This window comes from Sapajus apella, unplaced genomic scaffold, assembly GCF_009761245.1.
Source record: "Sapajus apella isolate SASKATOON/1434 unplaced genomic scaffold, GSC_monkey_1.0 scaffold32, whole genome shotgun sequence".
Lineage (NCBI taxonomy): Eukaryota > Metazoa > Chordata > Mammalia > Primates > Cebidae > Sapajus > Sapajus apella.
Genome location: NW_022436972.1, coordinates 8,829,430 through 8,845,932, shown reverse-complemented (window position 1 = coordinate 8,845,932; position 16,503 = coordinate 8,829,430). Strand labels below are relative to the sequence as shown.

Genomic DNA, 16,503 nt, shown 5'->3' with positions numbered 1-16,503 from the left:
ACCAAACTCAGTCGAAAGTGAATCTTCTGGAAATTAACCTTAAAATATATACTCAGGGCGCTTGGAACATAATAAAAGCAGAAATTACAGTGGCTAGATGTAGAAAATTTGAATTGCTATTTGGCTTATGTTAATTTGTTCATCTTCTAAGTGATATAGTCATAATACTTTTTTTAAAAAATAGAAAGCAGTAAGAACAAACTGAAGTCTATATAAGTAATTATATTTTTCATAGTTAGTTAATTCTAACTTTAAAGAAATCAATGTAAGAAGACCTCCTCATTAACTCTACACAACATTTTAAAAATATTTACCCTGAAATTTCATCCTTACCATTAAAATTAATATTAAAAAACTAATCAAATTAGAGAGAAAATACCTAGCCCAAGCTTGTACCTCGGGTTTAATAATATGAAGTATATCTAAATTGCTTTTGTGGCTCTTTATTATTTACTAAATAGATTTTTCTTTTTCAAAAAATTAAACACTGGGAAGCAAGAATATTAAAATTTTGAGGAAAAAATACCTACTAGTTTCTCTGACTATATCAAACCCAGTAATTTGAATACAGGAGGTTTGCAAAATCTAAAAAAAAAATGAAATATAAACTATGTAAGTTTGATATGTGTTAGCCAAAGCAGCAACACAATTATAAGCTTTCTGTGATATCCCTCACTTAAAACAAGTTTTTAAAACATGCTAACAGTTAAAAATGTTTGAGAAGCACATTGCCCTCTGCTTTTTTTTTTTTTTTTTTTTTTTTTTTTTTTTTTTTTTTTTTTTTTCCAGTTTTTTGTTCAAACTAAGTGGTATCTCTGGAAATTCTAGGAAATTAAAACTGAACCAAAACATAGATATATACTAAATTATCGAAAGATAAAAAGCATGCAGATATGTAATATTAAATTTTTAGTTTAAAAGATAAGTAAAAGGTTAATTGGTGGTTTAGAGAAAAGCATTACTCCAAAGTAAAAGTTACACATTACATGAAAAATAATAGCTCAATAAAAACATTTTAGAAACCATGGATAAACATAGTAATCTATCCAAAGAGACAAGAGAACTTGGATTAGAGAACTTGGCAACTTGATTTCTGAAATCTAAGATGAGATTATTAAGCTTCTGTGTTAAAAATAAAACCATCATAAATATTTCTCTCTGCCTCATAGTAACAGAACTTTCAAAAAACTGTACGGTTTTATGATTGTATTTCCTCTCTACATATAGTGTTTACTCACTACAGAACAGTACTAGAGGATCTCTAGCATTTTAATACTTCATGAATACACATTTGTTAGGATCACTGAATATAATCAAAGATATATACTTAATCTGCACAGATGACCGAAGGAAATAAAAGAAAAAGAATCAGCACTTTCCATATATGTAGAGAATATTTATGTGATATTTCATACATAACCTGCTGAAATATGTAATATGAAAAAGGTTTCTTTTCATTAAGTCTAAATGTTTTTAAAAATTTGATGTTGCAATTTTTATTATAAACCTCAAAACACTGAAATTCACCAATGCTCCATCCTAAGTGAGATACACTCTATGTAGAATACAAGTTAACAGAACTCAAATTATCATAGTTGTTTTAGAAAATTATTTCCAAATTTAAAATCCAGAATAAGTATAAGGAATTCATTGTTAGCATGCCTGCAATGTAACCAATAAACAACTGGTTAACAAAAGTAAAATCCTACCTGAATTCTACTGAGATTATACAGTATTATTAGGAGTGTGATTTCATTACAAAGAATAGACCAACTGAGTTTATACCTACTTTTCAACTAAACATAAAAATGAAAAATACATTATTGGTGGAGTTCTCACCCATGATAGATTCTATGTTTGAAACTGGTAACATTCAGGACTTTCATTCTAAGCCTGTCATCTCAAATCCCATTTTCAAGGAATTCAATCTGATGTTAAAAGACATGTCATAACTTGGATTTCAGACTTTAGTGCTTCAGAAATATGTTTATATACCTCATAATGTAATTATAGCTACCTTAAGACATATAAGCCAAATGGTAGCAATACACTGGAAATATAATTGAAAAATACACTGGTCCAGAAGCACTTGTGGGGATGATGTCTCTGAAAAGCTGCTCAAAGCTTCAGAGTTTAAAGTTAAATTTTTGATGTTGTCACTCTCAATCTATTGAATAGCTGACAGACAATCAAACCCGTCTGGCTGGCTGGCAGCTCATTTTGCTGGCAGGTGGCAAACAATTAGACACACCAATTTGTGCCTCCTGATGACATTAAAGCATGAAACTAAGTTGTATGCAGGGCCTAGTGATTTGTGTGAAAGCATTTCAAAAATAATACTCTTTGCCGTGGCAACTCATTTCAGACTGCCACCTCCCATTATGGCTTTGAGTAGTGAAGACGACAGACTTGAGTTACGTGCAGTGCAAGGCCGCTTCTGTTCAATCCGTCATCAGCGCCCCCTGAGACCTCAATCCCCTCCTTTCATCAATATCACCTCATCATTTACATTTGATAGTACTTGAGCTACTGCATATATTAACTACACTAGAGACTCTTTTCCTAAAAAGAACTGAAATATGCTTTGTGCTCTTCTATTTCATTTGTGCTAATGCAATTTAAAATAATGATTCCACTCCCACTGCATTTTGCACAAATGCTACCAGGAACGTATAGAAAGTTCTATTTTTCTTTAAGCAATATTCTCAAAGGTACAATAAATTTTGAGTAGCTAAGGATACTGGCACTCAGGTGATTGCTTTTTTAAGTTTTAATTTAAAAAATCATTCTAACAATAATCCAAATTAAAGCAAAAAAATTTTACTTAATGTTTATTTCACTGGGTTATCATATATAAATCACAATAATCATCTGTATTTGTTTGTATTTTTTCCAAAATTTAGAGATATAATTTAAAATTAACTAGAATACAAAACTTAAATTACTATATATTACCTTATAGGCTTATAGAAATACAAAGTACATATACTTACATGCATATGTTTATACAAACTTATAAACACACATACAGGCATATCATAGGAACATAAAACAAATATGTGAAAAAGGTGACATAAATGTGAAATATCATAAGGAACACACAGGGAACATCACTATACGAATGAACATCCAAACATAATATTAATAGAAACTCCTTAAAAAATAGAAAAATATTTTCCTACATCTTAGAGTCCTACCATTTTTTACCTTTTAAAACTTTTGACATCACACATTTTCTATTATGGCAATTATTTGCAAACATCTTATCTTCCTACTACTATCTAAGTTCATAGAACACAAAACTAATTTTATTCATCTTTATATTCTGCATTGTAAGTAACGCCACTTAAATTTTCCACAACAAATTTTCAAGATGTGTCTGTAAAACACTGGTTAAAGTATTTACAGGCAAAGTTTAAATTATATTTGTGTATGAAAAGGTTAATTCAGTGAGGCGCAGTAGCTCATATCTATAATCCCAGCACTCTGGGAGTCCGAGGCAGGTGCATCACAAGGTCAGGAGTTCAAGACTAGCCTGGCCAAGATGGTGAAACCCAGTCTCTACAACAATACAAAAATTAGTCGGGTGTTGTGGCAGGCACCTGTAATCCCAGCTACTCAGGAGACTGAGGCAGAGAATTGCTTGAACCCGGGAGGTGGAGGTTGCAGTGAGCCAAGATCACACCACTGCACTCTAGACTAGGCAACAGAATGAGACTCTGTCTCAAAAAAAAAGAAAGGGTAATTAATCCAAACTGAAATAACTATACAACCACATCCTCTACCCCTAATCTCTAAAAAGTTACTTAAAACAAAGCAGTACGGTTATTTTAGAGAAATCAGTATGAAATAGATATTATTTTTTGACTACATATTTTGACCTTTCAATTTAGAAACATTTTATCTCCTAATTTGATCTTGTCTAAAATAAAAAACACTTGCTTGTCAATCATCTCATACATATATATAATTTTTTGGTATGAAAAGATGTCTTAAAATATTAATAAAAATGATTTAATTTAAAAGGTAAGCCATCGCATTTTTTAGTGTGTTAACATGAAAACATTATTTGGAATATGCATTAATCCCAGTGGTCAATATTAAGTACCAGTGTTGGTAATTAGTGACTAAAATAGTCTTCTAATCTTGCACATGTTTTTAAATACTGGAATATATTAGAACCATAGGGTATTTGGTTCTAAAATATCTTATTCTGCTTCTGTGAACTATCATTTTTATTGATTGTATACTGGAATAGAAAAAAGAATTAATTATTCCTTAAAAGAATTCCTAGTATAATTTAACATCTGAATGTATGAGCCATGTCATAAATAGTTTAGATAACTAAAGTGCCAAAATACCTTTCAAAAATATATACTTTTAAATATATGCTTCAAAACACAGCTTTTTCTTTGGTATTGGAAATACCATAAATAAGATGATCACAAACAAGTTTTAAATTTTTCCATATACTTCCATTTAAGGCTCAAATTTGAATGTTATTACTTAAAGCATGTTATATAATCTCCCACAATTATTACAGTATAATATTATAATGGAATTTCAGAGCCAGGATAGACCTTAGACAGATGTGACCCATCCGCTTCCCCATTATATACATGAAACAACTAAGTCCAAAGAGAAGAATAACACTCTCAATGTACTGTAGTCCTCTGATAATGGAATATAACCATAATCCATATTTCCCTACTTCAATTCAATGTGCTAGCCACCATATCACATTGAAATCTCTTCTTTAAGATATATTATTAAGATGTCTTATTATAAGATTAGGTTGAGCTATCACTTTGTCTTTATAATAAGAATCTACATTAATAAAATTTTTAGGACCTTCCTTATGTTTTAAAATTAACAAAGTCTAATCTTCCTTATATGTAAAAGGCCCTGTGAATAATAGATTCAGTACCTACCTGTCAAAGGAATGAAACTGCATAGGAAGAATAGCTTGCGCTTCTCTCTTTAATGCTGGATCTGGGTATGGGATAGGTTCAGGACCACACTCTGCAATTTCAACTGGGGCAGCCACAAGACTTTTCAGTATTTCTTTGACATTAATGCCTTTGGTTTGACTAATGCTAGATATGGATGGTGCAGGCTTCAATGTTTCACTGGGATTTTCAGTTAAGCTCTCTTGTGATTTCTTCACTTCGGATGACAAAGTGGATAAGAGTTCACTCATGGCATCAGGGCCTGTACTTGTTTCTAATTCTGCCCCATTCAGGATGCTAGCCACTTGCTCCTCTCCAATTCCTGAATCTGTATGGGGAATTGAACTTTCTAGCTGAATATCTTCACCAGGAGTTGGTGTTTCTTTTTCTTTTATAGTATCTGGAAATGCAGCAGGTGTTTCTGTAATAAAAGAAACTAGGTTAGAAAAAAGCCTCAAAAGTAAAACCTTGCATTACTAATAAAATGTTCTCACATATTCAAGTAAATAAAATAAAACCTTTAGAAACAAAAAAAATTGCTAAATGGATCATGTGTAGCAGTAACATAACTCAGTTAAAAGATACCATCCAGCCAGGTGCAATGGCTCACGCCTGTAATCCAAGCACTTTGGGAGGCCAAGGTAGGTGGATCACCTGAGGTCAGGAGTTCAAGACCAGCCTGGCCAACATGGCTGTTTTCTCTACTGAAAACACAAATATCAGCTGGGGTTGGTGGCACATGCCTGTAATCCCAGCTACTCGTGAGGCTGAGGCAGGAGAAGAGCCTGAACCCAGGAAGAGAAGGTTGTAGTAAGCCAAGATCATGCCATTGCACTCTAGCCTGGGCAACAAGTGAGAAATTCCATCTCAAAAAAAAAAAAAGATCATCCAATACAACTATTATTTTGTTCAGGGAGCATCAAAATAACCCTCTTGCTTTTGTAAATCAACTAGTATTCCAAAAGTGATGCCTTCAAAAGCATCAGGAAATAGTTCCCATAACAATTTCTTAAAGCAGCTTATAAAATAATAATTATATGATGTTCCCCCATTATCCTTTCATTGTTAGCTACCAATACCAAAGAATTATCAAAGAGAAATTCTTATATTTCTCTATTAGTTTCCTGAAAAATACAAAGTCATTTTTATACCTTCTTTGGTACTTCAATAACTAACAGTATCTGAAATATTCAAGCTATTTGAAGATATTATTTAAAAATTACAATACATAAAATTCTGACAAACTTGAAAAATGCAAAGCCAGTTAGATGGTTAGTTCAAAAGAAGAAACGTATTAATAGAATAATGTTCCTCAAGGATGAGGCCTATATTTTAGAATACTCATGCTCATTCTTTGTAAATAAATATAAATTTCAATTTGTGAAAATTAAATCAGAAACATACATGTGCATATATCTATACAGATAATGAAATACCATATAATATTACCAACTAAAATTAATGAAATAAAAAATATTTTAAATGTTACATTTCTATCAAATTTCATCATACAAAAGTTAATAAGGTTCTTCATATAATAAAATGTTACCAAATTCTAAATAATGACCTTGAAAAGTATACCTCATCTAAGTATAATGGAGATAACAGTCCTTAACTTAGTCATTTTGAATAAAGTAAGATACCATTAAGCTACTATAGCTAAATTCATTGCCCTTGCATAAAGCAGAAGCTCAGTATTTGTAGTAAACAAACGAAGTTTATCTTTGAAAATGAGAAGCACAGACTAAATTATTTCAAAGATGTCCTAAAAATCTGAAAATCAGTAAATTCTATATAACTTATCTTAGATTTTGTTGTTATTATTTGCTTGTTTCTTTGGCATTCAAAGGTTGTTAGAAGAAGAAATCAGAAAACCACCCAGCAGGAAAATAGGCTACACCAAGACATCTCATAAAAACTTTTGTGAAATCTCTAGTAAAACCACAAAGAAGTGTTGTTCTGATGATAGAATTGTTGGTGTGATCACAGCTTGATCAAAGTTTTATACATACATATTAAAGGATTAAAAATAATATGAAGGGATTTTGTCAGTAACAGACTCAATTCTTGGGTGTTGTCTATTAGACAGTTTTTTTAATCTCTTGAATTTAGACTAATGGCATGCCATTCAAATTTCCTGAGGGTGTGAATTTATAATACCTTTTCTAGGATAAGTATCAGAAAAATGTTGCCAGGTTTTGAAAGAAAAAAATTCCCTTTTTCTCCCCTTTTTCTTTGATCCCCCTTTTCTTTTGAATCAAACTGTATTAAATCTATACATTAAACTAGGAATAAATAATATCTTCATATAATTCAATATTCCTAGTATTGAATATTAATTAAAGCTGAGTTAAAAATATACATTTCTCACAATTCAATGTTATATCACAGTTTTCCTCATATTTATCGAATAAGTTTACATTTTGTTTGTTCATTTGTCGGTTTGGTAAAAGATGACAGACTAAAAGAAAAGATTAATCTGTAGAATACGATAATAATATTCATATTGGATGACCAATGTGAAAATCAGGGTAGATGTATTCTTTACTGCTTCCAAGATTAAAAATTAAAATAACTGCATGAAAGTTTTGAGAGGACAATGTCAATAGTAGGCAAGGGACTAGAGAAGGAAATAGGTAAGAAGTAAAGAAAACAGTTTGGCATTTTCAATAAAACCTCGTAAGAGAAGACTAAGACTTAGAATAGTAACATTAGAAATAAGAAGGAGGAGAAGACTAAGGATGTTTCTGAAATATCTAGGTTAAGAAAAAAAAAAAGTGGCAATACATCACTAACTGAGAAAGGAAGAAAATGAGATTTTTTTCAGGGGAATAATTAAATTTTGAATCACTTTTAGTCTACAGAATCTCTGAGATATTTACTATAGGTTAAAAGAAGAATAGCCATGCATTTTGGGATCATTCAAACTGAGGCAATAGCCAAAACTTTGGAAGTTGATAAAATAACTAGAATGAGAAGATACGATGACTGAGGCAGTTATTTTCACTATCAGAGATACTGCTGAATATATTTCAACATTCATTTGCATCTATAGATTGTATTTTTTTTTTTGAGAGAAAACAACTGAAGCAAAGTATGAGAGAATTAAACAAACAGTAATAGAGATAACAGGACAGAAAATTTAAATGTAGAAACAAAATATAAAAGCTCTAACAACAACAAAAACAAAACAATGTCATGGTTACCAGCATGGGGTAACTTCTATAGAGTTTAATTATTTAATTTTAATTTATAAATTATAATCATTTAATTATAAATGATTGCATCTGTGCAGGTTATATTAATCACAGGCATGTAAGTTTTCAATAGCTCTTATCAGTTTCTGTAGTAACAGGCAATGTCAGTACACAGAGCAGAAACATTACTAGCCAGAGTGATCTTAACCTTGTCAGAAACAGGCATTTGGATGCCAGATGCCTCCTTTTCTTATTGTTTTTCATTGAATCTAATGAGTTTATCCAGTACATTTTGAGAAAAATATGGGGCTAAGTTCAGCAACTGACATGATATTTACATGGTGACTTCATTTGTCACATTCCTTCTTCCAAAAATCCTGTTTTACCATGATTTATGAAGTATTTCAATGTTTTACATATTAAATTATTTAAATTTCTATTTTCCAAACTCTCTAAATAAGATAAGGAATATCGTGAAAGAAACATACAGTACCTTGTTAGTATAGCACTAAAAATTGTATTAAGTTTTGGTGTTTCAATTAATAATATAAGCAAACTAAATCACTATAATTTAAAACATAAAGAGCTGTACATAACTTACACATTTTGTTTATATTAAATCCATAAATGCAAAATTATCTTAACTCCAAAGAGAAAATATGCACAAAATTATTTTAAATCCTCATTAAAGTTCACTTTAATAAAAAATACTGCAATGCATTGATTAATTGCAATTATTTATAATTTATTTTGTTTGTTCGCTACACTAAGTGTATAAAAAGAATACAACTTCAGGAATTAAACATTATTACTAAATTATATGCCCATAAGAGACAAAATGAAAATTGGGAAGATATAATTAAGAGCCAAGAAAATCTTCTAATTGATGTTCTGACTATGCTATATCTACAAGTGTGTCTTTCTGATTTTACCCTACTTGGTGTGCACTGAGCTCTTTGGACATATATATTAATAATTTTCACCAACTGTAGGGAGTTTTCAGGCCAGTATTTCTTCAAATTTTCTTTCTGCTCCTTTCTTTTTCTCTTTTCCTCTGGGACTACCAGTATACATATGTTGGTTCACTTAGTAGTGTCAAACAGGTCTGTGAGGCTCTGTTCACTTTTCTTCATTCTTTCTTTGTTCTGTTCCTCAGAGTAGGATAAACACAATAGAGCTATCTTCATGTTGCTGATTCTTTTACCGCCAGCTCAAATCTTCTATTGAACCCCTCTAGTGAATTTTTCATTTCAGTTATTACAATTTTCAGCTCCAGGATTTCTGTTTGGTTCTTTATTACATATTCCTTTATTGATATCCTCTATGTGGTGAGACATTACTCTTACACTTTTTGTTCTTTAGAAAATTATTCCTTTAATTATTTGTGCATATGTAAAAGAGCTGGTTTAAAGTGTCTGTCTAGTAAGTTCTATATCTGGACTTTCACAGGAGCATTTTATATCAACTGCTTTTTTTCCCCTGTGTATTGACCATACTTTCCTATTTCTTTATTTATCTTATACCTCTTTTTGTTGTAAACTGGACATTTTAAATAACATAATGTGGCAATCATGGAAATCAGACCCCACCTACAGAGTTTGTACTTGTTCTGTTTATTCATTTTCTTGAACTAATTCTATAAAATCTGTTTTCCATCATCTGTAGCCACTTAAGTCTGCTCAGTTAAACTAGTGGTCAGCTAATGATTGCACAGACATGTCTTGAACCAATAAATCTTCTACCCGTTGCCAGAGGCTCGTGTGTGTGTTGGGGAATGCCTGCAATGCTCCCATGGTTTAAAACTCCCTCTTAGCCTGTGCTTCCTGCTTGTGCTGGGGCTCAAGGTCAGCCAAAGGTAAGAGACTGAGGCCTTCTCAGGTCTTCCGTGGGCCTGAGTACAGCCCCGGGAATATGGCTCTCATTCTCACAACTGTTTAAGCTTTTAGGCAAGGTTCCTTCTTGCCTCAATTGGCACTGCCACTTCAGGCAACTGCAATGTCAAAAAAAAATGCTGATTATTTGCAACAAATAACTTGGAGACAGGTTTTTCTTAGTAAACAAGCTCTAGATGAGGTCAAATAATAATAAGCCCTGTGAATGGAGTTTTTCCAGGGAAGATTCCATACAGGTCAAATAGATATAATGCTCTAAGGTCAAGACTTTTATAAGGAATTCCAAACCTAGTCTACTGCCACTCCTATTCCCAGTGGCTGCTAGGCTACTGGTTTTCAAAACTACCACTATTGTCTGGCCTCTGGTTTTCAAAACTACCACAGAGCTGAGAAAAGGTAGATGGCAACAGGGTGAATCAATTCACTCTAAATCTTTCTGTTCTTATAAAGTTCTATATATTTTTTTGAATTAACACTCTCTGGATTGTTGTTAAGTAAGCCTTTGACTGCTTTCCAGAGAACTGAAAAAGACTATTTTGACAGTTTTTGCCAGTGTTCTCATTGGTCTTTTAAAGAAGCAGTATTTTGGAGGTTCTTATTTTGCTCTTTCCAATCTTCCACTTCCAAGAAATGTTTAGAACTCAAATCTTAATGTAGTTTTAATTTTATTTTTAAAAAATTATTAACTAGAACTTACAATATATTCATATATAAGTATTTTGCTTTTCTCTTGCCCTAGCTTGTGTTTTTACTTTTTCCTTTCTTCTCAAAGGAAAAAAAAAAAAAATATATATATATATATATAAATCCTATTAAAATGTATTATGCACTTTTATAATGCAATGGAGGCAACCAATAACACTAATAATAAAATGGCAGCATATACAATTATATATCTGATAAAGGTTTAATACCAAAAATATATAAGGAACTCAGCTCAACAGCAACAAAATAACCCAATTAAAGCATAGGCAAAGAACTTGAAGAGACATTTCTCAAAAGCAGACAAAAAGCTAACAGGTGTATTTAAAAAAATGCTCAACTTCACTAATTACTAGAGGAATTCAAATTAAACTGCAAGGAGATATCACCTCACACAAGATGGCTATTATTTAAAATGTAGCCAGGCATGGTGGCTCACATCTGTAATTCCAGCACTTTGGGAGGCCAATGCAGGTGGATCACCTTAGATGGAAAGTTTGAGACCAGCCTGGCCGAGATGGTGAAACCTCATCTCTACTAAAAAGACAAAAATTAGCTAGGCACCATGGAATACTATTCAGCCACAAAAAAGAAATCCCTGTCATTTATTACAACATGGATGAATCTGGAGGACACTGCATTAAATTAAGTCAGACATAAAAAGAAAAATATGGCTGTAATGCTACTTATATAGGGATTCTTAAAAAGGTGAACTCACAAAAGTAAAGACTAGAATGGTGGTTACTAGGGGTTGGGAAAATATTCATCAAAAGGACGAATGTTTCAGTCGCAGAGAGGGAATAAGTGCTGGTGATCTATTTTACTGGTGACTATAGTTCGTAATGTATCAGTAGTTGAAACTGCTAAGAATAAATTTTAAACATTCTTACCACAAAAAGAGATATGTGAGGTGATGAAGGTATTAATTTGCTTGATTTAATCATTCCCTAATGTATACAAATATCAGTATATCACATTGTATACCATAAATACATAAACTAAAAAGATAGTTATGACCACCCTCTTGAAGCATACATTTTAATAAACAATTAAACAAAGTGTATAAATAGAAGAAAGAAAATAAAACAAGATGATATGAGAAAGAATAATAATGGAAAGGAAGCTACTTAGTTATAAGAGTCAGCGAAGGCCTCTGGGAGGAGACCTGAAGAATGAGTACGTAACAGTCACATAAAAAATAAGGAAAACAGCCAAACCCAGGAACAAAATACAAACATCCTGAGGCATGAAAATGCTTGGCATGATTAAAAAACTAAAAGGTAGTCTTTTTCATAGTGAGCAAAATAAAGAATAGCATGAGATAAAGTTGGAAACATAATCAACAGTCAATAGTCATCTTATCTAGGGCTGTTGTGAAATTTTACTCTAAATACTATTAGAAATTTTATGTCAAGAAAGGACATAATCTGATTTATATTTTAAAACAGGGAAATTGGCAGCAAAACTGTGAAAATAAAATAACAATCAGTAAGAGAAGTGAGGAATAAACTCTGGAGGCGATTATTGTAATTGAAGCAAGTCAAAATTAGAGTAATTTTGCCACTTTAAGTCATTTTAACTTTGTCCCCAAAATTACAGGGAGCTTTTTGAGAATTTTAGAAAGAAAAATTAGTTTATTAATTATACATTATAAAATATTTATTATATTAATATAGTATATAAATTATACTTGCTATATTGCTATATTGTATTGTAAATGTTATTTCAAAATTGTCAGTAATAAACTGAAAGACTAGAAACAAAAAATCCAATAAAGAAATTTTGGCAATACTTCAAGAAGGGATTTGAGTCTCAATGAAGGGATTACGTCAAGATATAAAAAGAGAGACCAGGGAGCTAATTCAGAGTTTTTTAAAAGTCTCAACAAGGAGCTGAAACAAGGGAGAGGGGTGTGAAGGAGTTGAAGAGTAGTCTAGAAAAGGGTTCTCAAACTATTTGTGAAACTTTACTTTTCCTTCCTCAATCCATTATTCACTGACACATTTAGAAAATAAGGTAGAAATTTTTATTTATTAAAATAATTGTGGTAAATTAGTGAAAAAATAAAAAAATTTAAAACTACACAAAATAAAAGCCCAACTGTTTGGTTATTTGATTCAGGAGACATAAAATTACATATCAATAAACATAATCATACAAGAATAGCACAAAGAAGAAGAATACAATTATAAAAACAGCCTGTATTGTTCACTGAAAGGGAACTGGTGATTTAGACAACCACTATTACACTTGTAACTTTTCTTCATTACACATCATAGCTAAACAAAAAGTTTTAGGTAAAGAGTGATCCCCACCCCCAAAATGCCTATATGAATATTTTGAACAAATATTGTGATTATAAATAAAGTTTATGGTGTTGGCAATGAGCTTTTGCTTGTTAATTTATTTCATCTAAGGTGAACTGGCAATAAAGCTACTCAGGGGGATAATAAATATCTAAATTGTTTTTGTTTTATTTCAATAACACTCAAAGAGGAGAAAGCAGTGTCACACAGGTATGTTGATGGAATGAAAACTCTTCTACATCTTGTATAGTTGTAGTAAGATATAAATTATATTTCAGTGAAAGAAATTGATTCCAGATCCACAAATTTGCTATCCATGGATCTTCTATTGCTAAAAAATAAAACATAAAATAGTCTACCCAATCCATAAAATGACAAGAGATAACTTTTGAAGAATGAACAAAATCAGATCATTCCTAAAGATCATAATGCTTGAGAATTTCTTCTTTCTTTGAAAATGGGTCTTGCTCTATTGCTCAGGCTGGAGTGCAATAGGCACAATCCTGGCTCATAGCAACCTAAATTTCCTGGGCTTAAGCAATCTTCCCACCTCAGCCTCCTGAGTAGCTGGTACAACTGGTGCAGGCCACCATGCCTGGTTAATTTTTTAATTTTTTTGTATAGACAGAGTCTCACTACATTGCCCAGGCTGGTCTCAAACTCCTGGCCTCAAGCTATCCTCTTTCCTTGGCCTCCCAAAGTGCTGGGATTATAGGCATGCATCACCAAGTTGAGCCAATAATTATTATTAAATTGTGAAACATGTCATAGAAATTGTGTTAACTTTTGTTTGTGCTCTTTGACCATACCTACCATGGAAAAATATCTTTCCCTGCTTGGAAGCATTGAGTTCATGAAAAATAATTGACAGACATTTTCTCCCAATAACCACTACACCACAGCATGCAATAACAGCTATGATAAGCTGCCAGAGTATCACATAATATAGAGGATAATAGCAAATTTACCACATTGTCCTTAGAGTAATTCAAAATTTTATTATGCTACTAACACCTCTGTTCAGTTTAACTGAAACTGTTTCTACAGCAAGACTTTCTTGACAACATGCATTAATAGTCTGATATAGGCTCCTTGATATGGGCAAATACTCCAGGATACTTTCCAGAGCAGAGCCTTTAGAACATACTCTACCAAACTCCAGATGATGTTTGCTGACAATCTCATGCTTTTTTTTCCTTTTTTTTGGTTTGCACAGTTTAGAGCTAGATGTGTTTATTGGCCAGCAGTGAAGTTGAAAAAAATATTTTTCCCTTCATTTCATCATGCTGTTCAAAGGCTGCACATTTATAAAAATAGTATCTGTACATTCATCAAGTTGTAACAAAAATATTTTGCCAGCTTTATTTGTTCCAAAAGTTGCTGTTCCATACGATTAGCCAGTTATGGAATATGTTGAATTACGGTATCACCTGGAGCTCAGGGTCCTCTTCAAAACTCATTAATTTATTGGAGAATTCAGTTCCTTCCTGCTGTAGGACTAAAGTCCTCGCTTTCTTGCTGGCTGTCAGATGGTGAGTGCTATTAGCTCCTATGTGGTTTTCTCAGGTCCTTGCTCCGTGGTCACCTCCATCTAAGCAATAAAGATCCTCCTTCATGTCAAATCTCTCTCACATTTCAAGTCTCTCTGACTTCCTGTTGTGCGACCAGAGGAAAAAACTCTCTTCTTTTAAGGAGCTCATGCAATTAGGTTGGGCCCACCTGGATAATCACCATTTCTTAAAGGCCAATGTGCCATACAGCATAACCTAATCACAAGAGTAAACACCATCCCAGGAATTTTGCAGAGTGTGTACACAGGAAAATCTTGGAGCTATCACAGAATTCTACCTATTACAATCCTTTGGGCTGAGGTCAGTAATCTCATGTTACTCCTACCCAGAGATATTATCATTTTGGCTGTTGTATTTTTCATCTCTAAAATTTTCTTTTCTTTTTTTTTTTTGCTTTCTATCTTCCATTTCTCTCCTCAATATGTTAACTTTTTCCTTTAAATTGAAAAACATCTTTAATATGCATATAATGGTGTCTATAATGTACTTATCTGATGATTCTGTCATTTCTGTTGTCTCAAAATCTGTTTCTATTCACTGATTTTTTTCTTTTGCTTATGCATCATATTTTTGTTCGATGTCTAACATTTAATTTTGTGGTTTTTGATAAGGACTTTTCGCATTCCTTTAAACATATTATATTTACATTAGGGCTCATTTAGTCCCACTACTACTAAAGTGTGACTCTCCTGAGTGCTACCGCTATGTATATTAATATACATATAATTAGGTATCCTTAATTTATAGATGATATTTAAAGCAATGTAATAAAATACAAATATAAAACCTATACTTTGCTCTCAATAGCCAGGTATAAATAGAGCGTATCATATCTCCATGAAACCTGAGGTATATACTTGTTTTATAAACAATTATATCATGAATATTTATGTTATAACAATTCATGAAATAAGAATACCCAAACAGGTCAGGAGATGAGGTCAATATTACCTTTGTAAAATGAGTGGGCAAAGCTCTGCTCAGGAATTAACTTGGCAAGGAATCCATGGTTCAAACTTGGATGAGGGATAGATGGTATGACCACAACTGTGGAGAAAATCATGGAATCAAATTTGAGCCAGCATGTAACAACCTGCAACATGGTCCACTGAAGATCCATGACAATTCTATATTACTGCAACATGCAAACAATACTAGCAATAACAGATGCATCTCTGAAGGAAGAAAAGAGGTTATGTATTAAGGGAAAGGAAAGAATACACTTGTTAAGTAGAGTAATTCTAGGAACATACACAGAGACATACAAATACACGAGAAAATCAGAACTCCAAGGTTCACTATACTATTACTTTTTGTACATATAATGGATATAAAAGCATTAAAAATGAAGAAAAAGAATTAAGATGATAAATCGTAGTGTTTTAAATGGTGAAACAACATGAACTGGAATGGCAGAATAATGTTTAATTTGAAGAATAAAAGTGAAAGCAAAAGCATTATAATGAAATATTCTCATGTTTATGTGTTAAAAGTACATGTATCATGCAACAGCAAAATATTGTAGCTAAAACACAATACATATCTCCATGACAGCAATAAAAGGTATATGAAATGGGATATGCTTATGGAAAACAAGATGCAGAGATTTGACCACTAATTTCTACTCACTTTTTAAAACATCCATTTTATTTATAAATCATATGTATTTATTTAGGAAAGAAAATTTCAACTACAAATTAATCCAGTGGTACATGAAACAATCATTAGGTTACCAAGGTTTCACTGCAAACAACAGAGAAACAACCTTGATATAAACACATGGCAGGAAATCAAAATAATAGAAGGTGCCCCATATTAAAATATTAGTTGCCAGAAACTATGTTTATGATATTCAAGTAGAGTGGGCAAAGCTAGTAATGCAAGAA

At 32.1% G+C, this 16,503-nt stretch overlaps 1 protein-coding gene across 15 annotated transcripts in view; it reads right to left on the bottom strand.

The window, feature by feature from the left end:
• Nucleotides 1–16,503, bottom strand: part of NBEA (neurobeachin) — a 713,110-nt gene that overhangs the window by 466,180 nt on the left and 230,427 nt on the right. For 12 of the 15 annotated variants that reach the window (XM_032294855.1, XM_032294857.1, XM_032294861.1 and 9 more), the window contains 2 exons: nt 15,569–15,664; nt 4,932–5,370 (listed from right to left, as the gene is read on the bottom strand). In XM_032294855.1, coding sequence (XP_032150746.1) covers nt 4,932–5,370; nt 15,569–15,664 — 535 coding nt within the window. The remainder of the gene's footprint in view (nt 1–4,931; nt 5,371–15,568; nt 15,665–16,503) is intronic. The other 3 variants (XM_032294864.1, XM_032294867.1, XM_032294866.1) reach the window with 1 other exon arrangement.